Genomic DNA, 23358 nt, shown 5'->3' with positions numbered 1-23358 from the left:
TAAAAGTGCCTGACCTGTTGTGGGTACACACATGCTGCTGTGGCTTCTCAAATATCAGGCTGACGCACACACACTGACACACACACACACACACACAGACACTCCCTGACTATTTCTCTGCAAAGCTGTCAAGCTCATCTCATTTACATTTATCCTGCACAGAATCACATAAAGCACTTATTCTATCTTAATTACATTTCTCAGCCATTTTACATACAATAACATCAATATTCCTATGCCATTTATCAATTCTCCTCTGACTATCTCTCAGAGCTAGCATGTTAGCCATTCTCACTCCAATCATTTCAGTTTTTGCTTTGGCGTGAGCACGATCCAGTTTCTCCTCCAGTCCCGCAAGATCCAAATCCTTCAGCTCCTCTTCGAGTCTTTTCTGTCTTTCTTCTCTTCCTTTTCTTCGATGATCTCCATGGTGAGCTCTTCTTGCTCAAGCCTTTTTGCTGTACACATATAGTCCAGTAAAGTTACAGAGTGAGAGGCAGTCTGTGCTTTATATCAGGGTAATACAGAATAATAATAACGAAGGCACTTTTCAAGACTTGCTGCTACTTGGGATAGAGAGTGACGTTCCTATTGACAAAGAGGAAGTCATCAACGTCTTGGAACAGATGGTTTCCCAACAGAAAGTTAAAACTTTGAGACAATTCATTTAGCTCTTTTAACAACGGACATTGTCTCAAAGCAGCTTTACAGAAACATATAAAAACAGGATAGAGATTTTAAGTGTGTGGATTTATCCCTATTGAGCGAGACGGTGGTGACGGTGGTGAGGAAAAACTCCCTAAGATGATATGAGGAAGAAACCTTGAGAGGAACCAGACTCAGAAGGGAACCCGTCCTCATCTGGGTCACGACGGATAGTGTGAAAGTAAAGGAACGTTCATTATGGTTTTTATATGAAGTCTGTTTGTTGAAATAGTCCACTGTTGAACTAGTCCACGTGGTAATTGCAGTCCTAAGGACATCGCAGCAACCGTAGTCCCAGCAACCACAGCGACAACGTCCATGTGGAATTGAGGTCCAAACCATTTCCATGGTACTTCAAGCGGTACCGTCCTCAGCAATCTCCAGACTGTAGTCTCCAGTTGATGAGAGCTCCATCCAGAGGTAGGGCATCAGGATGGATCCTGCAGGTCCGGAGAGCAGACAGGATCAGGATCACTGGCATCTCCTTAAAATCATGTGTGGGTCGACAGAAGGAGTGAGGGAGAGGGAGCTAAAGAGAGAGAGAGATTGTTAGGTAAGGCTGTATGCTTTGCGTAAAAGAAAGTCTACTCATTGTAAGCTTGAGTAAACAAATACGTTTTCAGCCTAGACTTAAACACTGAGACTGTGTCTGAGTTCCGAACACTAATTAGAAGGCTGTTCCATAACTGTGGGGCTCTATAAGAGAAAGTTATTCCCCCTGCCTGCACTTTTTGATCTAAGTAGGCATGGTGGATCAAAGAAAACCAAAAGTTCTCTCAGGTACTGTGGCGCGAGACCGTTTAGTGCTTTATAGGTCAATATTAGTATTTTTTAATCAATGCGAGATTTCACTGGGAGCCAATGCAGTGTGGATAAGATCGGGGTGATGTGGTCGTATCTTCTATGATACTAAGAAGCCAGGTCAGCAAGCAGTGCGGAAATTTTACATTTGAGGCCCTGCTGCTTGGGGCTTCTGTAACATTGCATAATTCAGTATATAAACAATAACAGTTCATCTATGCAAGCCGGTTTTCAGCTTTGACCTGAAAAGAACTGACTTCTCAGTACTTGGCAACCTTACATGTGACTCATTGATTCATGCAGAGTCAAAATAAACTGCTCGAGGGTGGGTCATATTGGTTCACACTGTGTAGTTAATATAGAGGGTAAGAGGGCAAGTGAGTTGAGACATGGATGCTGAGTGGAAGTGTGTAGCAGTGTCCTTGTTCTGTGTTGCCTGTGTGAGTGTTTTCCTGCTGAAATGGAGAGAACATCAGACGGTGAAGAGGAAACTGCAGAGAGCCAGAGAAAAGAGAGAGAAAGAGCTGGGTCAGGCAGAGAAAGCTGTCAGCTACTTTAAGACTCAGGTATGCACACACACACACACACACACACACACACACCGGGTTCACCTGTTCATCAGCACATGTAGTAATAATAATAATAATAATAATAATAATAATAATAATACTTATTTTCAGGAGCCTTTCAAGGCACTCAAGGATACCTTCACCTTCCAGCATAAAAACATATGAATAAAATACAAGATAAGCACAAATTAAGGGACCGTCTCTAAAGTTACATACGACATTGGTATACATGTTTCTAACTTCAATAGCATTTGAAGGGAATGTATAAAACCAACTGTAAAGAATTCATGAAGGTGTCAGCTATAACGCACACCTTTTAGATTTTTGAGATTTAACAAAATAAACTATTAAATCATATGTAAATTTGATATGTATTTCACTACTGAATGGGCCCATACACAAAATATACCATAATTTAAAGATTAATAGCATTTGAAGGGAACGACTTACAGTCACACAACCAGCTGTAAAGTGTTCATGTAGGTGTCTAAAAAATCTAAAAGGTGTGTGTTATAGCTGACACCTGCATGAATACTATACAGTTGGTTTTGTGACTGTACGTCATTCCCTTTAAATGCTATTGAAGTTAGAAACGTGTACACCAATGTCGTATGTAACTTTAGAGACGGTCCCTTAATTTGCGAATATGTGCAAATATCAAACATCCAACTTCAAGCTAACTTTATACCAGTGTTTTGACTTATGAGCAGACAAATAAGTGCGCAGAAGATGATCTTCAAGAACGTGGGGGAATGTAAAGTTGAAGAAGTTCTGATAGAAATAAAGAGGAGCCACATGATGAGCAGCTTTGTAAGTAAGCGTGTTATGACCCCGGTCTAGGTAATATAAAAACTATTAACATAACTCAATCATAATAATGAGGTCGACACACGTTTCGTTCAACTCTTTGATTTCCCTGACAATTTAATGATTGCAAGAACGAAATAATCCCAAAACAAACAGAATCACTCAGAAAGCAAATCTCTTCAGGGCTGGTCAAGGCCAAAATAATAAACAAAACAGGCGCTATCTTGCCAAGTATTAATTTAAATAAACTAACAACAGACAAAGGTACTTCAAAATAAAATACTAACTTAACTCCCTAGCTGAATCAAAACGGAGAACAAAAGACTGACTCAAAATAAACGGCACTCAACCCCTACAGCTTTCGTGATACCAAGAAAAATATTTACAATAGGTAGCAATATATACAAATAATAAACTCAGCCACACCATATACGGCAAGACAGGGGAATGGGACAACACGATAGGAACATAATTGTCCCCACCTGTCCAATCCCCGTGCACAACGTCAGCAGGTCCAATTGAGGCAGAGAGATCTGTGAGAGCGAAAAAAGGGGAGAGAAAGAGAGAGAGAGAGAGAGAAAGAGAGAGAGAGAGAGAGAGAGAGAGAGAGAGAGAGAGAGAGAGTCCAATCTTATAATGGACACGAAAACGAACCGCTCACTCGTTCACTCATTCACAAGTCCCTATATAGTGAATTAGCATTGAAGCGTTGGCTTGAATTTGGATGTTCGATATTCGCAAACAATTAAGGGACCAGCTCTAAAGTTACATACAACATTGTAACATATAACATTGTAACATAAAGTTACATACTACACGTTTCTAACTTCAATAGCATTTGAATGGAAAGACTTACAGTCAGGGGCGCACGGTGGCTTAGTGGTTAGCACGTTCGCCTCACGCCTCCGGGGTTCGAGTCCCGCCGGGGACTGTGTGTGCGGAGTTTGCATGTTCTCCCCGTGCTGCGGGGGTTTCCTCCGGGTACTCCGGTTTCCTCCCCCAGTCCAAAGACATGCATGGTAGGCTGATTGGCATGTCCAAAGTGTCCGTAGTGTGTGAGTGTGTATGTGATTGTGTATGTGAGTGTGCCCTGCGATGGACTGGCACCCTGTCCAGGGTGTACTCCACCTCGTGCCCGATGCTCCCTGGGATAGTCTCCAGGTTCCCCCGTAACCCTGAAGGAGAACCGGTATAGAAGATGGATGGATGGATGGATGGATGGCTCTTGTATTGAATTAAATGAAGTTGAAGTGCCACCTGCTGGCCTATTAGGTGAAGTGCAGACTATTAGGTCAAGAACACGAAAAATGGAAATGGCCTTTATTATGTTACCATTTTTCATAAATACGCAAAAATAGTAAAGATAATAACTACTAATAAAAAATCGTATTTATTATATTTTCATTTATTCTTTATGTATTTTATTGTATATAGTTCCACAGTAAATGCAGATCGGGCGTCATGTCGGATTTCGCCTAGGGCACCTATGAACATTACACACTCCGGCTTTGCGGTGAATTAATTCCAAGCTGGAGACAAAGAAATAAAACGACCGTATAATCTGTACAGCCACACATCAGTAGTGGCACGAATGTATTATTTTAATTATTTTAATTATTTTAATCATGCAACCGTTAATAAATGATGCCATAACAGACCATTTACAACAGTTCTACTCAAATAACTTGTACTATATGGCCAGAAGTTTGTGGACACCCGACGGACACCCGACCATCACACTAATATGTGTTTGTTGAATATCGCATTACAGATTTATTCGCCCCTTTGCTGCTATAATAAGCTTCTTTTTGGGAATCTCCTAATAAACTCTTCCGGGAAGGCTTTCCACTAGTTTTTGGGGCGTGGCCGTGGGGATTTGTGTTCATTCATCTACAAGAGCGTTAGTGAGGTCAGGTAGTGATGTTGGGATGATGAGGAGGTCTGGGGTGCAGTTGGCGTTCCAGTTCATCCCAAAGGTGTTCAGTGGGGTTGAGGTAGTATTTATGACAGTTTTACCTTTTTATGAATGTCGTGATGCGATCTATCTATACAGTTATATATAGTGTTCTGTTAGACCATTTTCCCATTTTGTGTGTGTATAGGTGTGTGTACGTGTGAATTCGCTGCTGTCTTTCTCACACTGCACAGTATGTATCACGCTACATGTCTGTCTGTCTGTTTGTCGAGGTACACGTCTGTCTGTCTGTCTTTCTCCCTACCTTCCTGTCTGTGTGACCATCAAACTACATGTCTGTCTATTTCAGCCTATTTGTCTGTCTGTCTCTCTGATTGCGTAACATCTGGTTTGATCAGTCTTGTGTGTTTGCAGAATGCTGGTGTTGATTTGAGCTCCATCGTGACTCTCCCTCTAGCTGAGCTGAGTAAACGGATCAGAGATGGATCTCTGCAGCCCGACGCTGTTCTCCACGCCTACATGGAAAAAGTTCAGTGCACTCTGGAATCTCACTCATTCACAATTTCACACAGTGTTCGCACACCCACACGTGCCCCCAGATCTCACCTGTATACACTTACATATCCAATTTCTCTGCCATCTCTGCCATTAACTCAGTAAAGAAAGGACTTTGTCTTTAGATATGAGAACCGTATCTGAGATGTATCGAAAACGTAAATAATACACGGGTGATACTGAACTCTCCTAGGTAGTAAAATGTTATTTTACGCTTTTGTGAACACAGACAAACACGATTCACTCTTTGCTGTGTGTGTTAGGTTCGAACCTTTCTATCATAAGCGCTGCATTCAGTTTAACACGAGCCCAATGCTTATTAAACTAGTGCTTTAATTGTGCAGAAGTTTGGCAGCTGTGTGAAAACTGATCACTAAACATTTGGTCAGGTAACAAATCGTGTAGTAAGAACTCTATACTCAACTTGTCCTGTGCCCTAAAGGCTCTGGAGGCGAACAGGAAAGTGAACTGTAGCACTGCTGTCCTCACGGAGAGTCTGAAACAACTGCAGGACATCGAGTCGCACAAAGACGGCCTTCTGTACGGCATTCCCATCAGCATCAAGGACAATCTGGATTATGAGGTATTGACCGACCGAAGGAACACTACGGAACTAGCATAGTTGTGGTTTTGTGATCCAATCCCATGTATTGGAGAAGAACTAGTGACTATAAGGTTAACCTGTAGGACTTTAAATCAGGAATATAGCTTGTTTGTAGTGGGGAAAACAATAGCTAATGCTTTAAAGTTCTTCATCGTGTCGATATTATAGCGAGGATACTGTAAAAAAAAAACAACACAGACACGGGTCTTCAAATGCAGTTCAAAGCTAGGAATGAACCAGATATCATTCAACAAAATAAATCGAAAAAACCAACCTCTAAGTGGCGTCGCAGAGGACCACAGAGAGAAATACACAAAACAATAAAGACAAAAAAAAGGTGTGGTTCATGAGGACCTCAAATGGTTTATAAACCCTGATCTGTCTGAATAGAGCCTCCAAACCAGGATATCACTGAGTTCTTACTTGACCATCAACGAGAGTTGATTTTTTTCAGGTATGTGTATGCCGTTAAAGGTGCTGAGAGTGTTTTTGTTAAGCCTATTATCACCATTCCTTTCAAGAAAGGGAAGCTTGTGTAGGCTAAAGATATTTTTAGCTCGCTATTTGGTAGTGCGGTTGCCACGGACGGTTTGGAGACGGATGCGAGCGCAGAGTATTTTATTACTAGTTATTTTATTACAAGAACCATGACTAGGACTATGTAACATAAACGCCATCCAGGATAAGTTAATTGACGCTACTTAGTGCTCATTTGTGCATAGACATGGTTCGGGTGCTTGTCACAAATATGTGACTTGAATTCCCATAATGCAGTGGTGTGTCCTGGTTTATCACTGTGTCTGTTCTGGTTAAAATTTAACAACAGAGTTCTACTATATATTGTGTTGGAGTAAGAAAACCAGACAGGGTGTGTTTATTTATGTAGCACACTTGGGTAAAGGTTGACTCAGCGGAACAGTTAATAAAATGATAAATAGAGCAGGAATTAGTGTGGTCAACTTCAGCGATTAAATAAAAAAAAGGTTTAATTGCCCAAACTGGACAGATTTAAACGGGAAACAGACCAGGTGATTTTTTTCTAATCCTCTACTGTCCAGTTTGAGCGAGTCTGTGCTCATGATAGCCTCAGATTCCTGTTCTTGGCTGACAGGAGTTGAACCTGATGTGGTGTTGTACTGTTGTAGCTCATCCACCTCAGGGTTAGATGTTTGGAGCATGCTGAGATGCTTTTCTGCGCACCACGGTTGTAAACGGTGACTGTTCGAGTTACTATATCCGTCCTGGCAGCTTGAAACCAATCTGGCCATGCAGGATGCAGGTGCAGATAAGAGCTTTTAATAAAGAGAGGCAGGCAGACAAATTCAAATCATGAGACAAGAGCGTGGCCAAAAACAAGCAATGGGTCAGACGATCTGTAAACAGGCATAAACGAGGCGAGGCAAGAATCGAGAACGAGAAACAAGAAACAAGATCAAAGAACATGAATCAAAACGAGGACCAGGGTACAAACGCTTGGTACGGTGATAACACTCAATACTTCGCAAAGAGTGAACGCCTCGAAAGTCCTTTTAAACTGTGGTGTGATTGTGTGGACGCAGGTGTGCGTGATTAGAATGAATGCGTGTTTCTGGGAATTGCCGTCCATGGCTGCCATGTTTGTAGGCCGCAGTGCAGGATGGGAAATGTAATCAGTGGTTTGCTGTGATATGATACTAATGAAGTGGATGGTGAGTGTATGTCTGCTTCGAGAACAGACTGTTCACTTGCTGCCTAATAAATATATCCCACCCCTCAACAATCAAAATTTTATTCACGTCACCTGTCAGTGGTTTTAATGTTATGGCTGATCGATGTATATGTGTGAATGGTTCTGTGTGTGTGTGTGTGTAGGGCTACGACTCTACCTGTGGCGTGTTGACTAAGTTGGATGATCCTGCCGTTAAGGACAGTGTGCTGGTCTCGGTACTGAAGAAGCAGGGTGCAATCCCCTTCATCAAAACCAACATCCCACAGGGTCTCCTCAAGTAAGAAACGCTCTACAAAACACACACACACTCGGTGTCGCATGTGCTTAGTGAGGGCAGGACGCCAAGTGGAAGCCACGCCCATTTCAGCTCAAGAAAAGAAAGTTTATTATTAAGTAGCGTCTACACTCGACTTGTTTTCTTTCTTTCTTTTTTTTTTATTTTTTATAAATCTGACGAAAAGAGAAATATTGGCACTTCTGGAGCTGGCATACTTTTATACGCTGTTCTAAAACAAGTGCCTATCTGAAAAGATTTGGACTGGGTATGATGCTTTATGAATTATGCATTTATGCATTATTTTGCATTATTTTTGCATTATTTTTGCATAATTATGCATAATTATGCATTATGAATTCATTATGAGTTCACCACCATCACTGTGCTATACAGAACCAATTCTGATGCTTTATTGAACTAGTATTGTGTGTGTGTGTGTGTGTGTGTGTGTGTGTGTGCTGTTTAAAAAAATTGCAGCTATGAATGTAGTAACCCCATATACGGGAGGACGGTGAACCCCTGCAACGTCGAGAAGACGTGCGGCGGCTCTTCAGGAGGCGAGGGTGCTCTGATCGCTGGAGGAGGATCTATTCTGGGTCTGGGAAGCGACCTCGGAGGAAGTGTCCGCATCCCGGCAGCCTTCTGTGGCATCTGCGGCTTAAAACCCACAAACAACCGGATAAGGTGTTTTTATATTTCATGCGTGAGATCAAGAATGATAATTGCGCATGTAGTTATAATCCCTTATACAAAATATCGCAATATATGATAATATTATTACGGTGGACACGTTCTCCTCGTTTAATTCAGAAGGTAACCATCGTCCTTTTTTGATTGAACAAATGTATAAAGGGCCTAGCTGTGAGAACATTTGAACTCATTTGAACTTTTGCTCGCATTTCCTCATTTGGATAAAAGCATCTGAATGTAATGAATAAATGTTAATGTAACTCGGGGCTCAGAACTCAGAGCTATTAATGTTAAAGCTCACTAGCCACTATGGATATTTGCTTTGCCAATTCAGTAGCCTGTTAGCATCTTGCCTTATGAGAACATGATTCATAGGACTGTAATTCATAACACTATAACGATGACTTTCTTTTCATGCAGCTTGCATGGACTGTCTTCGTGTGTAAAAGGTGGGAAGACATGTAAGACAGTTCCAGATACTCAGTTCCTATAGATTTGGAGAGTAGTAGCTAGCAAACGTGACCATTAAATGACAATGTCTTTGGAATAAATGTTCGTTTCCAGCCCTGACGTCCATTGGTCCCATGGCCCGTGATGTTGAGAGTCTGGCTCTGTGTATGAGAGCTTTACTCTGTCCAGACATGTTCACTCTGGACCCTACGGTTCCTCCAATACCGTTCAACCAGCAGGTACCGAACGCAGTCCGCTCCAGTGCAGCAGTATTGCGTGTCGTGTCTCTTGATACTTAATCCCATTAATTTTTCTTTTACCAGGTGTACGAGAGCTCTGAGCCCCTGAGGATCGGTTACTACGAGAACAACGGGTACTTTCAGCCGTCTCCAAGCATGAGCAGAGCTCTACTAGAGACCAAAGAGCTCCTGGAAAAAGCAGGACACACGGTATGAGTGCTCGAGCCTCACGTGTATCATGTTGGAGCCCGAAGCTGGGGGGATGTAGACACTTGGGGCTTTATAAACAAGTGTTTTTAGAATCCATAGCAGGACTGATTACAGATGATACTATAATGCAAGGCAAACGTGAAGAAAACCGGAAACAAGACTAGACACTAAGACTAGGGAGACTGGGAAACTAGTGACGGGAAACTACAGAGATGGGAATGATGAAGACATGAAACTAGAAACTAGTGAGACAGGAAACTATGGAAACAGGAAACTAGTGAGAGAGGAAACTATGGAAACAGGAAACTAGGAAACTACTGTAAACTATCATTTGAATGTCTTTTTAGACCAACATGTACATTGTAAATATGTAAGTATCTGTATTTATGTAGTCTGTGTGTGTGTGTGTATTTGTGTGTACAGTACGTGTGTGTAAACTCCTGTGTATCCTCCTCTCGCTCTCTCCGCTGTAGCTGATTCCGTTTAACCCTCTCAGGACATTCACCGCCTTCCACGAGTTTGTTGTGAGGGGAAACGTGGCAGACGGCGGCGCCACACTCCTGCAGCACTTGTGAGTCAGATCTTCTCTCTGCCATTCTGTTATTCGTGTTCTAGCCACTGTTACACGATCCTGTAATGTGCGCTCAGGCTCGGGGAGGAACGGAGTACAGTAATCAGGATACCAAAAAAAAAAAACCTGGTAATTGTGGCTCACGTGAGCAACCTGTTAGGGTGACCACACGTCCTCCTTTTCCCGGGACCCGGCTTTAGTTTCATTATGATGTGTTTATGGTCTAATACGGCGTCATGTGTGCGCATATTTGCATTGCTTTACCCCCTCTCTGTAATTCCCGCCTTCCTGCACACCGATTGGTCGATTTATAAAATCCTTGCAGCAACTATTGGCCAAATTCCTGCCTCTCAACCATTAGCGTACTGCGAAGCGTTGTCGTGTACGGCGTCAAACAGTCGCTTTAGAATAACAGCAAACGACAGCTGTCCTGAGTCGTAACAACGCCCATGGCCATATAAGGTCGTGTTTAATTTCATATTATTGCATTGCTTCGTATTACACGGCCATTCAAATGAGTGAATGATTTCAGAAGGTATATATATATATATATATATATATATATATATATATATATATTTTTTTTTAATGTTATTTTTGAACATTTCTAAATAAACCCTCCCGACCCTGTGTGTGTGTGTGTGTGTGTGTCCTTTTTCAGTAAGAAAGGCCCGGTCGATCCAACTATGAAGCATCAGGTCTTGTACTGTGCGTATCCTCTGTTTGGGAAGAGGCTGGTGTCGCTGCTCCTCAGACCCATCGTGAGATTATTCGACTTGTTTATTTCATGTACAGCACAGACAGGCAGCAATATATAGCGAAGGTGTTGAGAGATTGATTTTTATGTCGATTTTATATGACTATATTCTCATTTGAATGTGTTATTGTTGCTTTATTAGCAGCTAATCTGTCTAGCTAATCTCTAGAGGGAAAAAAAAAGTTTTTCATTTTCAAAAGTTAGTGTTGCTTCGTTTTTATTGTAAACTGGATAACATGAGAGTTTCCTAGTAAGGACATGAGCTGCAGCATTTTGAAATTTTAGCGTTAACTAATTTGTGGTTGTCTTGAAAGCTTGATTATTAATATATATTTTTTGTGTGTCTTTCGTCTTAGTCTCCACGCGTGGCTGCGTCTATACACGCTATCTGTGGTGTTCGGTAAGACTGAAAGTCTCTTATAAAATGACACCCGGTATCGGTACTGGAGCGACACCAGCAAAGAAATAATGGACTGGATGAAGAACTAATTGTACCTCATTTCATTTAAAGTGTACATTTAAAGAGATTTTGTACGGTGAAGTTTATTCGATCGATACTTTATTGTATTTGCGAGGTGTATATTTTTTTTTTTTCTCTTTAAGTTCTTCAATTCATCATTTTAAAGCTTATTCGTTTTTTAATTGAAAAATATAACAATATAGGATGGGTCTCGAGATCAGAAATGAAAGTACGGTGTCATACTTAGGATCGCTGAGTCATATAGACGTGTGTGTGTTTGGGGCAAAACGCTGAAAAGCTGTGTTTCCTAAATCCTTCAATTATGCCTGAATAGTAAACATGACGAACGCTCTTATCTACAGCGTTTTGTTTTGTTAGTTGTTTATCCCTTTGGAGTAATTGGATTGTAAGTGATCTGATTGGAACGATGTGTGCTTAGTCTGGTAGTTACTTCTGTTTTCTGCTTTAAAGACCTTTTGGGAAAATGGTTGATTTGCTTAAGTGGTTCATCTTCTTTTACTTTGCAGTGGTGTAGAAGAACTGTGGAAGCAGCACAATGAGGTCCAGGTACGGGTGTGAATCTAATCGTTGTGAAACTTTATATATATATATTACACATATATGAAGCTCACCCTATTTAGATCGGTCGATCAACACTACGGAACTTACACTTAACTAAAGCCAAGTCGTTAGCCTGGACTCTAAAAACTCACTCAGCTTGCCCCAGTGCTATACCTAAACCTGGATTTTAGTCTGTACTAACCTGGTCGCAGATTTGTGGTAACAAGGACTTAACGTAATCTACTAGAGACAATAATTTCAGGGAAGATCAGAATAAATATTCAAACGTAACAATTTATTAAGCAGGTATGGACATGTCCAAATCCAATACTAAGAAGAAAGAATTCCATTCAGCGTTACTCAACATTACCAATCACATTCAAACATAATACTACAGAAGATCCTCTGAATCTTAGAGAGCTCTCAGCTAAATACACAGATACTCAAGGAATCAAGGTCGCGGTCACGGAAATACAGGGTCGAGAAACAAAACAAGAAACATGAACAGTAGCGCGGGACTGGTAGCGGAGAAACCAGCATGAACTAAACAAACGAACCTAAACATGAAACATGACATGGACTATGACTATGGTTATCTATCGTAAGGACTCTAAACTAAGCTACTATAATATTCCGCCTTGTGTGCTGGGAGGCGCGCAGTATATATGCGGACATGATCAGTGTCGTAAATGCTCGCAGCTGAGGGCGATGCAGACACACTTGAAAATCCCAGCCAATGACAGAACAGGGAGGAGACATGACGGAAACATAAACAAACACACGTGTCCATATGTCACTACTGTCAACAAGGGAAAAGCAGGTGCTCGCGCGCTCATATGCTCCACAGTGCGCTGCTTAAAGGGGAACTCGTGACAGAACCCCCCCCAAGGGCACTCCTCCCGGAGTGCCATGAAACATCCATCTCCATTGGCGGCCCCGGCCCCCTGGGCAGAATGTCCCAAGCAGAGCCTGGAGACCGCACGGCGTTCTTGGTGAAACAAAAAAGCAGAGCGACGTACACGGCAGAGCAGGAAAGCAGAGCGACGTCCTCAGCTGAACAGGTAGGCAGAGCGACGACCCCGGCCGGGTAGACAGGCTGAGCGAAGTCCTCGGCGGAGCATGAAGGCAGAGCGACGTCCTCGGCGGAGCAGGAAAGCAGAGCGACGTCCTCGGCTGAACAGGGAAGCAGAGCGCTGTACTCAGCAGAGCAGGGAAACAGGGCGACGTCCTCGTCGGAGCGGAATATTCTGTCACATATCGTGACGTAACGGAGATAAGGTAGGATGCAAGTGCAGTATGAACAGTTTTATTTAAGAGAGAGACAGGCAGACAAATCCAAAACGTGATCCACAAACGTAATCCAGTAACATGCAAAGTTCAGGCGATCGGCAAACAGGCATAAAGGGGCGAGGCAGGAATCAAGGTCGCGGTCACGGAAATACAGGGTCGAGAAACAAAACAAGAAACATGAACAATAGCGCGGGACTGGTAGCAGAGAAAGCAGCGTGAACTAAACAAACGAACCTAAACATGACATGGACTATGACTATGATTATGATTATGATTATGATTCGAAACATGACATGAACTATGACTATGGTTATCTATCGTAAGGACTCTAAACTAAGCTACTATAATATTCCGCCTTGTGTGCTGGGAGGCGCGCGGTATATATGCGGAGATGATCAATGTCGTAAATGATCGCAGCTGAGGGGGATGCAGACACGCTTGAAAATCTCAGCCAATGACAGAACAGGGAGGAGACATGACGGAAACATAAACAAACACACGTGTCCAAATGTCACTACTGTCAACAAGGGAAAAGCAGGTGCTCGCGCACCTGCTCGTGCACGTGCGCTCCCATGCTCCACAGCGCGCTGCTTAAAGGGGAACTCGTGACAGAGAGCAGTTCTGTCCAGGTTCAGATATCTTGGCACCAGCCTTACATTATTAACACGTTATTTGATGTTTTACTTTGCGAATTAAATTTATTTTTGAAAATATACACTCATTTAAAATCTGATGACTGGAACACACTCCAAAAAAGGTGGGACAGTCGACTGTTTACTGCTGTGTAACAAAACCTTTTCTTTTCATAACACTTATTAAGCGTTTGGATGCTGAGTGAAGACACCAGTTGGTTAAGTTTAGCAAGTGGAATTTTCCGCCATTCATCCATTATGCATTTCTTCAGCTGCGCAGCTGTATAGGGCCTTTGTTGCTTTATTTTGGGCTTTATAATGCACCACACGTGCTCAATGGAAGACAGGTCAGGACTGCAGCGGGCCATGCTAGCACCCGCATTCTCTGTTTACGCGACCATGTGCTTGTAATCCGGGCAGAATGTTGTTGTCCTGCTCTGGGTGGCAGTGTATGTTGTTCCAAAATGTGTACATATCTTTCTGCATGAATGCTGCCCTCACAGATGTGCAAGTTACCCCTGCCATGGACACTGACACACCCACATACCATGACAGACGCTGACTTTTGGACCTGATGCTGATAACAGCTCGGACGGTCCTTTTCCTCTTTGGCCCGGAGAACACGACATTTCAAATAGTTTTTTTGTCCAAAAACTATTTGAAATGTCGACTCGGCAGACCACAAAATATGATTCCACTGTGCTACTGTCCATCTCAGATGAGACCGAGCCCAGAGAAGTGGGTGGAGCTTCTGGGCAGTGTTGATGTGCGGCTTCTGCTTTGCAGAGTAAAGCCTTAACTTGCATCTGTAGATGCAGCGGCGAATGGTGTCGACTGACAAAGGTTTACCAAAGTATTCCCGAGCCCATGTCAGGATCTCCATTACACTCTTATGAATCTTGAGGGAGGAGATCACACGCATTCAGAAGCGGTTTTCGTCCTCGCCCTTTACGCACCATGATTTGACTGGATTCCTTGAATCTTTTAATTATATTGTGTGCTGTAGAAGGTGAAATACCCCAAATCCTACCAATATGTCTTTGGGGAATGTTCTCAAAGTGTTGGATTATTCGCTGGCGCATCAGTTGGCCGATCGCCGAGCCTCGACCCGTCCGTGCTCTGAAGGACTAGGCGCTTTTTGGAGGCTCCTTATATACTATGGTTAGACGATTACCTCACCTTTTCAACTCGTCACATCGCTATTAGCCCTAAATTGTCCCTGTCCCAATGTTTTTGGAACGTGTTGCATGCATCAATTTCAAAATAAACGATTACCTTTAAAAAAAAAAACAAAAAACTATGCAGTTGATTAGATAAAACATCAAATACCTTGTCTTTATATGTTAAAAAAAAACAAGTCAAAGCACATTTACAAATCACTCCTCTTTGTTTTTATTAGCATTTTCCATCCTGTCCCAACTTTTTCGGAATTGGGGTTGTAACCCCATTTACTGAATAAATTCCTCGATGCGCATCCAAAAAGTCATGTAACTTTGCCTCAGCAAATCATGTGATCTGATAATTGGCTCAGAAAAGTCAGAATGGCAGAAAGCGAGAAGCGCCAGTTTCCCAATCGATTGATTGATTGATTGATTATTTTCCTATAACTGCATGACCCAGAGGGTTTTCATTAATGATGCAGGAAACATTATAGGCATGTTGTTCATGTTTGTAGGTATATATCCATGAGACGGTAGCTGAGTGGAGGAAGCTGGAGCTGGACGTTCTGCTCTGCCCCATGCTGGGCCCGGCCTACAACTTCAACTACGCCGGAAAACAAAGCTGTAACGTATAGATTTCTTCCTTGTTTGGTGCTCAGGGTAGTACCTGTAACTCTGCTTCATCGTACAGATGATATTGTTGTTGATTATTTTCCTATAACAGCACACCCGGTCATGTTTTAATACCTTACATAAATGCTGAAAATGTGAATTCAGTTAACGTTGGGTCTCAGTGTAATAACCTTCCACTGTCTACGTTCACCTCGACAGAATTTCAGGCGAGATTGGGCGGGGCTAATCAGACTAGGAGTGTCAGGCGGCGTTAGACCATCAGCAAGTTGTACTGATTAGAATATTAGGCCATGATGTGCAAACCTAAACACTGAACTGTAATTTGACCTTTTAGAGAACAGTAAATAGTTTTTTGTTGTATAATCATCAGGCCAGATATTTAATGATCGAATAGTTGCGTGTTGTCTAATGGATTTGATCCGCTGCGACACTATTCCTGATTTTGTATGTGTGTGTGTGCTGGTGGTGCAGCTGCTCTGAGTTACACTGCATTGTACAACTTGCTCAACTTCCCTGCTGGAGTCGTTCCTGTCACTGAGGTCACGGCCGAGGACGAAGATCAGCTGAAACACTACAGAGGATACTTTGGAGACGCCTGGGACAAGACCTTTGTCGAGGTGAACATGATACACGGTTTATTTTACCTGGTAGAGGTTACAACTTGGGCCATGGAACTCGTTGGCCTGTAACTCAGTTCACTGAGAATTGTCCAGCCATATTCTCATAAGATCCCATATAACGGTGCTGTATTTTATTTTTATTTTCTTTTAATGATCTTTTATTTTTTTGTTACATTTTGCATGCTGTAGTTTTAATGCTGAAGTCCACCTTTCAATTTACAGGCAGTTAAATGCTGAATCTTGCCCACAAGGTGGCAGCATTTCTACGGTTTCAAACAGCATTTAAACACGAGTACAAGTCTGTGTCAAGAAAAAAAAACCCACCATGCTAATTGTTACGTGTGTAGCCACTCCACCTCCAACAAACCTGACTGGACATGTGAGAGTGGGTGGGAGGGGTCCTCAGTTCACCAAAACACTCTATGCCCGTGATCCCTATAGATCTGCTCCTTTACCTATGAGAAAACGATTCACAAAGGCGTGACTAGAGAAATATGTTTTCAGGATAGACTTAAACACTGGAAGTCACCTGACTCTAATTGGAACGCTGCTATCGCTTTCACTATTCAAGGTGCTAATAAATAGCCTGCACCTTTTGATCGAGGTACACGTGGCCGGGCATAAAAGACCAACAGTTCTCTCAGGTACAGTGGCACGAGAACATTCGGTGCTTTATTCAAGGATTCGAGGATTTTTATTGTCATTCCAACACATGTACTTGACCTGGAACGAAATTAAGTACCAAATGTCCGGTTAAAACCACTCACAAGTAATAACAGCTGACCCATTCATAAATAAATAAACACAAATACCCAATCATTCATATATATATATATATATATATATATATATATACACGCACTAAAACCTGAGAAATTAGCAGCATAACAAAAGACATGAAACATTTAGAGGCATTTATAGGTCAATAGTAGTATTTTTATAATCCATGTGAAATTTGATTAGGAGCCAATGCAGTGTGGATAAGATCGGGGTGATGTGGTCGTATCTTCTGGTTCTGGTAAGGACTCTAGCAGCTGCATTCTGGACTAACTGGAGTTTGTTTATGCTCCTACTGGAACATCCAGACAGTAAGGCATTACAATAATCCAACCTAGATGTAACAAAAGCATGAACTATTTCTTCTGCATCGTGTATTGACATTATATTTCTCATCTTAGCAATATTTCTGAGATGAAAGAAGACTATCCTGGTAATATTATCTACATGAGCGTCAAATGAAAGATTGGAGTCAATAATCACTCCAAGGTCTTTTACTGCTGCACATGATGAAACAAAGTCCATCCAGAGTTACTATGTGATCCAGAAAGCTTACTTCTAGCTACACGTGATCCTAGTAGAAGTCCTTCTGTCTTGTCAGAATTCAATGTCTAATCTCATTTACACAGACCTTAACTTTATTAAGCTGGGGTCTGTCATCTGGCTTTGCCGAAGCATACCGCTGTGTATCATCAGCATAACAGTGGAAGCTAATACCACGTTTACGAATAATTTGATCCAGAAGTAGCATATATACAGAAGAGAAAAAAATGCAGTGGGCCTAAAATAGAACCTTGCGGAACACCAAATTTTACCTCGGTATGCGTAGAGAACTCGCCATTTATATCTACGAACTGATAACGATCGGTCAAATAAGGGTTAGGGTCCACTAACATAAGGTTCTATCAAAAAGAATGCTATGCTCAGTCAGTTGTATCAAAAGCTGCACTAAGGTCAAGCAACACAAGCAAGGAGACACAACCTGCATCTGATCAGATCAGAGGTCAGTAGTGGGTCATTTACTACTTTAACCAGCGCTGTCTCTGTGCTATGATGAGGCCTAAATCCTGACTGATATATATGATGAGGAGGCCTGGGGTGCAGTCAGCGGTCCAGTTCATCCCAAAGGTGTAAAACCCAGTAGGGTTTTAGGTCAGGTTTCTTTGCAGGACACTCGAGTTCTTCCAGTCCAAGCTTAACACACTGTGTCTTCATGGAGCTCGCTTACTCACATACTTTTCACAAGGTCGACATTTCTGTATTATAAATTCTTTATTCGAATATTTTGAGATACTGTGAGCTGTAAGCCGTAATCATTAAGATTAAAACAAAACAACCAAAAAAAAAAAAGGCTTAAAATATTTCACTTTACGTGTAATGAATCTAGAACGTATGAAAGTTCCACTTTTTGAATTAAATTACGGAAAATAACGAACTTTCCCATGATGCACCTTTATGTATAGACTTGTGAGACTGATGGTACTCTTAGTCCCCTGACCTAGCATGAGGATGAACTTTGGATAGAGACTACAAATCACTTCTGTATAAGTTAAGGGGGTCTACTGCTTGCTGTAAATGTATAACTACGTGTGTGTGTGTTTGTGTGTTCCAGGCTGTACGAGGCGGTGTGGGTCTGCCGATAGCAGTGCAGTGTGTGGCTTTGCCCTGGCAGGAAGAGATGTGTTTACGCCTAATGAGAGAAGTGGAAAAGCTCTGGGCCGAGAACAAATGCTCCAACACACAGCACTAAATGCACACCCGTTCCACACACATATATATATATATATTGCATTATCCTTGAGCAGAAACCTCTTCTTTTATAAATGGCTAACATATAATGGAAATATATTGTACGGATATAATGTTTATATTTACGAATGCAAAGTTTACATTTATATATGTATCCCAGTCATATGATTTGAAACCAATCCTTTGATGTTCAAGTGAGGTTTAATAAATAATTTCAATTCAAAAGGTTGTAAGGGAACTGGGTCTGTTTATTGTCAGTCTCGCACAATAATCTCTCATTATATAACCTTGTTTATAATGTAGACATTTTACTAGAGATTAAAACGACAAACTTTTAAAGCCGTTCCAGCGTGATAATGCCCCTGTGCACAAAGTGGGCTCCAGGAAGACGTAGTTAGGGTTGGTGTCGAAGAACTCATTCATAGGGGTGCCAATAGTTGTTGCACACCTATATTTAACAAACATTTTTTTGGTGTTGTGTTTGCAATTGTTTTTTAACAATAGATCCAACGGTTCAACAATGAAGACAATTTTTCACAGCCTTCTTTGCTCATATTTACCAAGGGTGCCAATATTAGTGGAGGGCACTGTAGGTGTGCAACAATTATTGGCACCCCTATGAATTCATATGAAAGTATGTTCCCATTGATATTTTACATTTTTTAGTACACCTGGGTGACTAGGAACAGGAAACTGTTCAAGCATGATGTCCTGTTTCACAGGGGTATAAATATGAGGTAACACATAGGCCAAATTCCCTTAGCAGAGTATTTTTGTGATTTTTTTTGAACAGAAGATGCTACTTTGGGATAAAATTATTCGTAAACATGGTATTAGCTTCCACTGTTATGCTGATGACACACAGATGTATGTTTCAGCAAAGTCAGATGACAGACCCCAGCTTAATAAAGTTAAGGTATGTGTGAAAGAGATTAGACGGTGGATGCTTTTTAACTTCCTTTTACTCGTTTCCGACAAGACGGAGGTACTTCTACTGGGACCCCCATGCACCTAGAAGTAATCTTTCTGATTACATAGTAACTCTGGATGTCCTTTCAGTTTCATCATGTGTAGACGTAAAAGACCTTGGTGTGATTATTGACTCCAGTCTTTCATTTGAAGCTCATGTAGATAATATTACTAGGATCGCCTTCTTTCATCTCAGAAATATTGTTAGTCCAGAATGCAGCTGCAGGAGTCCTTACTAGAACCAGAGGATATACCCATGTCACCCTGATCTTATCCGTATTGCATTGGCTCCTAATCAAATTCCCTGATTGGTCTGAATGATCTTACGCCACAGTACCACAACTCAGCCTGTTGGGTTAAAATGTGTAACAAACGCACTTAACATATACTTAAGGTGGTCGTTATTAACGCATTGATTCATAAGAATCGCGTAGTTAATGTTAACCCATCGTTAGTTCAAATTTAAGTAGGTGTTCATTCATGTATTAGTGCATGATTATTCATGTACTATTTTTGTAAAGTGTTACCAGATAACTTGTGTCCTGTAAATGACTGAGCTGGTCTTCGCTGATCAGTGATGGGAACTCTGGCTCGTTTCAACGAATCAAATCATTTGGCTCGGCTCACCAATAAGAGTCGACTCTTCTGAATCCCAATCAGCTCACGAGTTTACCATAAGCTGAATCCCTGCTGCAATGCTATTGTGTCTGTTGTTCAGCAGAGCAACAGATTCTGTCTCATGCTTCCTCAGAAACCATCACAGAAATGTTAATGGTTTCCACTACAACTACCATTACAAACAATCATCTAAACATTAAAACCTTACCATTATTGGTCCTTAATGGTATCCGCTAGACATAACATACCACCAATAAAAGCCAACAATTTACAGTACCAGTAGAAACCCACAGGGACCATTACAGTTCTCATTATAACCATTAAAACCATTACACATTCTATGTGTGTTTCTATGGGGTATTTTTTCAGCCGGGGGCGTGTCCACGAAAGTATTTTTCTCATGATCTCGACTTAATTTTTCTGTGTATTCGACAGCCATTGTCCTGAAGTCAGTCGGTTTTTTTGGAATGTGTCTTTGGTTAAAGGTCTGAAATAAGGCCTGTGGTTAACACAAGCTCAAGATATTTTCACGTTTTATTCTGTCTATTTATTTAGTCTGTCTCTCAAGCTACATGTCTGCCTGTCTGTCTCTCAAGCTACATGTTTGCCTGTCTGTCTCTCAAGCTGTGTCTGTCTGTCTCTCAAGCTACATGTCTGCCTGTCTGTCTGTCTCTCTAGCTACTTCTCCGTCTGTCAGCATGTATTGTTCTGTTCAGTCTACATGTCTCTGTGTCTTTCAGATCTCTCTGATTTTCTACGTACATTAGTAATGTATAAACACGACACTATATGTGATCGTGGCCATGATTGTGGCGTTTAATACAGAGTGTGAGATGTGATTTTAAACTGATCGTAACATACATTAACAATGTTTTATTGCGCAGGTTTTTATGGGGACATGGCAACCCGGAAGCTGAAACTTCCCCGGAAGCTGCGCGTCAGCGGGGCGGGTTGGATCTCAGTGTGTGTAGTTGTGGTTAATATAGAGGGTAAGAGAAACAGCTTGGGGCAGGTGAGTTGAGACATGGATGCTGAGTGGAAGTGTGTAGCAGTGTCCTTGTTCTGTGTTACCAGTGTGAGTGTTTTCCTGCTGAAATGGAGAGAACATCAGACGGTGAAGAGGAAACTGCAGAGAGCCAGAGAGAAGAGAGAGAAGGAGCTGGGACAGGCAGAGAAAGCTGTCAGCTGCTTTAAGACTCAGGTATACACGCGCACGCACACACACACACACACTCACACGCGCGCGCACACACACACACCGGGTTCACCTGTTCATCAGCACATGTAGTAATAATAATAATAATACTTTTTTGTTTTTTTCAAGAATCCCTCAAGGACACCTTCCATCATAAAAACATGAATAAAATGCAAAACAATTCAAAACCACAAACATACAATACAAATCAAACATCCAGATCAAGGAAGAAGATCAGTAAAAGTTATTCTAAACATAAATTTTAACTACTGGCATAAAGTTGGCTGGAAGTTCGATATTTGCAGATATGCACAAATTAAGGGGCTGTGTGACGTGATGATAAACAGATGAACCCGAAGTGTGTTTGCATAGTGTGTGTGTGTATGTTTGTATAGTGTGTGTGTGTGTATGTTTGTATAGTGTGTGTGTGTATGTTTGTATAGTGTGTGTGTGTGTATGTGTGTATGTTTGTATGTTTGTATAGTGTGTGTGTGTATGTTTGCATAGTGTGTGTGTGTTTGCATAGTGTGTGTGTGTGTGTGTTTGCATAGTGTGTGTGTTTGCATAGTGTGTGTGTGTGTGTGTGTGTTTGCATAGTGTGTGTGTGTGTTTGCATAGTGTGTGTGTGTATGTTTGCATAGTGTGTGTGTATGTTTGCATAGTGTGTGTGTGTGTATGTTTGCATAGTGTGTGTATGTTTGCATAGTGTGTGTATGTTTGCATAGTGTGTGTGGTGTGTATGTATTTATGTATGTATGTATGTATAGTGTATGTATAGTGTGTGTGTGTGTGTGTGTGGATGTGTATGTATATATAGTGTGTGTGTGTGTGTGTGGATGTGTATGTATGTATAGTGTGTGTGGATGTATAGTGTGTGTGGTGTGTATGTATTTATGTATGTATAGTGTATGTGTATGTATAGTGTGTGTGTGTGTGTGTAGATGTGTATGTATATATAGTGTGTGTGGATGTGTATGTATGTATAGTGCGTGTGGTGTGTATGTATTTATGTATGTATAGTGTGTGTGTGTGTGGTGTGTGTGTGTGTATGTATTTATGTGTAGTGTGTGTGTGTGTGTGTGTGTGGATGTGTATGTATGTATAGTGTGTGTGTGTGGATGTGTATGTATGTATAGTGTGTGTGGATGTATAGTGTGTGTGGTGTGTATGTATTTATGTATGTATAGTGTATGTGTATGTATAGTGTGTGTGTGTGTGTAGATGTGTATGTATATATAGTGTGTGTGGATGTGTATGTATGTATAGTGCGTGTGGTGTGTATGTATTTATGTATGTATAGTGTGTGTGTGTGTGGTGTGTGTGTGTGTGTATGTATTTATGTGTAGTGTGTGTGGATGTGTATGTATGTATAGTGTGTGGGTGGATGTGTATGTATGTATAGTGTGTGTGGATGTATAGTGCGTGTGGTGTGTATGTATTATGTATGTATAGTGTGTGTGTGTATGTATTTATGTGTAGTGTGTGTGGATGTGTGTGTATGTATGTATAGTGTGTGTGTGTGGATGTGTGTGTATGTATGTATAGTGTGTGTGTGTGGATGTGTGTGTATGTATGTATAGTGTGTGTGTGTGGATGTGTGTGTATGTATGTATAGTGTGTGGATGTGTATGTATGTATAATGTGTGTGTGTGTGTGTGGATGTGTATGTATGTATAGTGTGTGTGGATGTGTGTGTGTATGTATGTATAGTGTGTGGATGTGTATGTATGTGTTGTGTGTGTGTGTGTGTGTGTGTGTGTGTGTGTGTGGAGGTGTATGTATGTATAGTGTGTGTGGTGTGTATGTATTTATGTATGTATGTATAGTGTATGTGTA

The 23358-nt window shown here is 41.4% G+C and overlaps 2 protein-coding genes across 3 annotated transcripts in view; both read left to right on the top strand.

Annotated features, from left to right (window-relative positions):
- The first annotated feature begins 1880 nt into the window (after positions 1 to 1880).
- On the top strand, positions 1881 to 18969 carry LOC128614711 (fatty-acid amide hydrolase 1). 2 transcript variants are annotated; one of them, XM_053636273.1, is made up of 16 exons: positions 4663 to 4876; positions 4985 to 5029; positions 5212 to 5325; positions 5795 to 5935; positions 7808 to 7941; positions 8419 to 8625; positions 9052 to 9092; positions 9196 to 9320; positions 9405 to 9530; positions 10004 to 10101; positions 10763 to 10862; positions 11215 to 11258; positions 11846 to 11885; positions 15477 to 15585; positions 16066 to 16211; positions 18604 to 18969. In XM_053636273.1, exons 1-16 carry the CDS (start codon positions 4811 to 4813, stop codon positions 18739 to 18741), a joined length of 1674 nt encoding a protein of 557 aa, XP_053492248.1. In that variant the 5' UTR covers positions 4663 to 4810; the 3' UTR covers positions 18742 to 18969. The 2 variants fall into 2 exon arrangements, with proteins under 2 accessions (XP_053492247.1, XP_053492248.1); XM_053636272.1 differs by lacking the exons at positions 4663 to 4876; positions 4985 to 5029 and adding an exon at positions 1881 to 2072.
- Positions 18970 to 21306: 2337 nt separating this feature from the next.
- LOC128614707 (fatty-acid amide hydrolase 1-like) overlaps positions 21307 to 23358 on the top strand; it is a 26745-nt gene continuing 24693 nt past the window's right edge. The window contains exon 1 of the mRNA XM_053636268.1: positions 21307 to 21528. Within this exon, the coding sequence (XP_053492243.1) occupies positions 21352 to 21528 (177 nt within the window). The 5' untranslated portion in view covers positions 21307 to 21351. The remainder of the gene's footprint in view (positions 21529 to 23358) is intronic.

The sequence above is a fragment of the Ictalurus furcatus genome, chromosome 11 (assembly GCF_023375685.1).
Source record: "Ictalurus furcatus strain D&B chromosome 11, Billie_1.0, whole genome shotgun sequence".
In the NCBI taxonomy this organism is placed as follows: domain Eukaryota; kingdom Metazoa; phylum Chordata; class Actinopteri; order Siluriformes; family Ictaluridae; genus Ictalurus; species Ictalurus furcatus.
The sequence above is the reverse complement of the archived record's forward strand: the minus strand, read 5'-3'. Positions and strand labels throughout refer to the sequence as shown.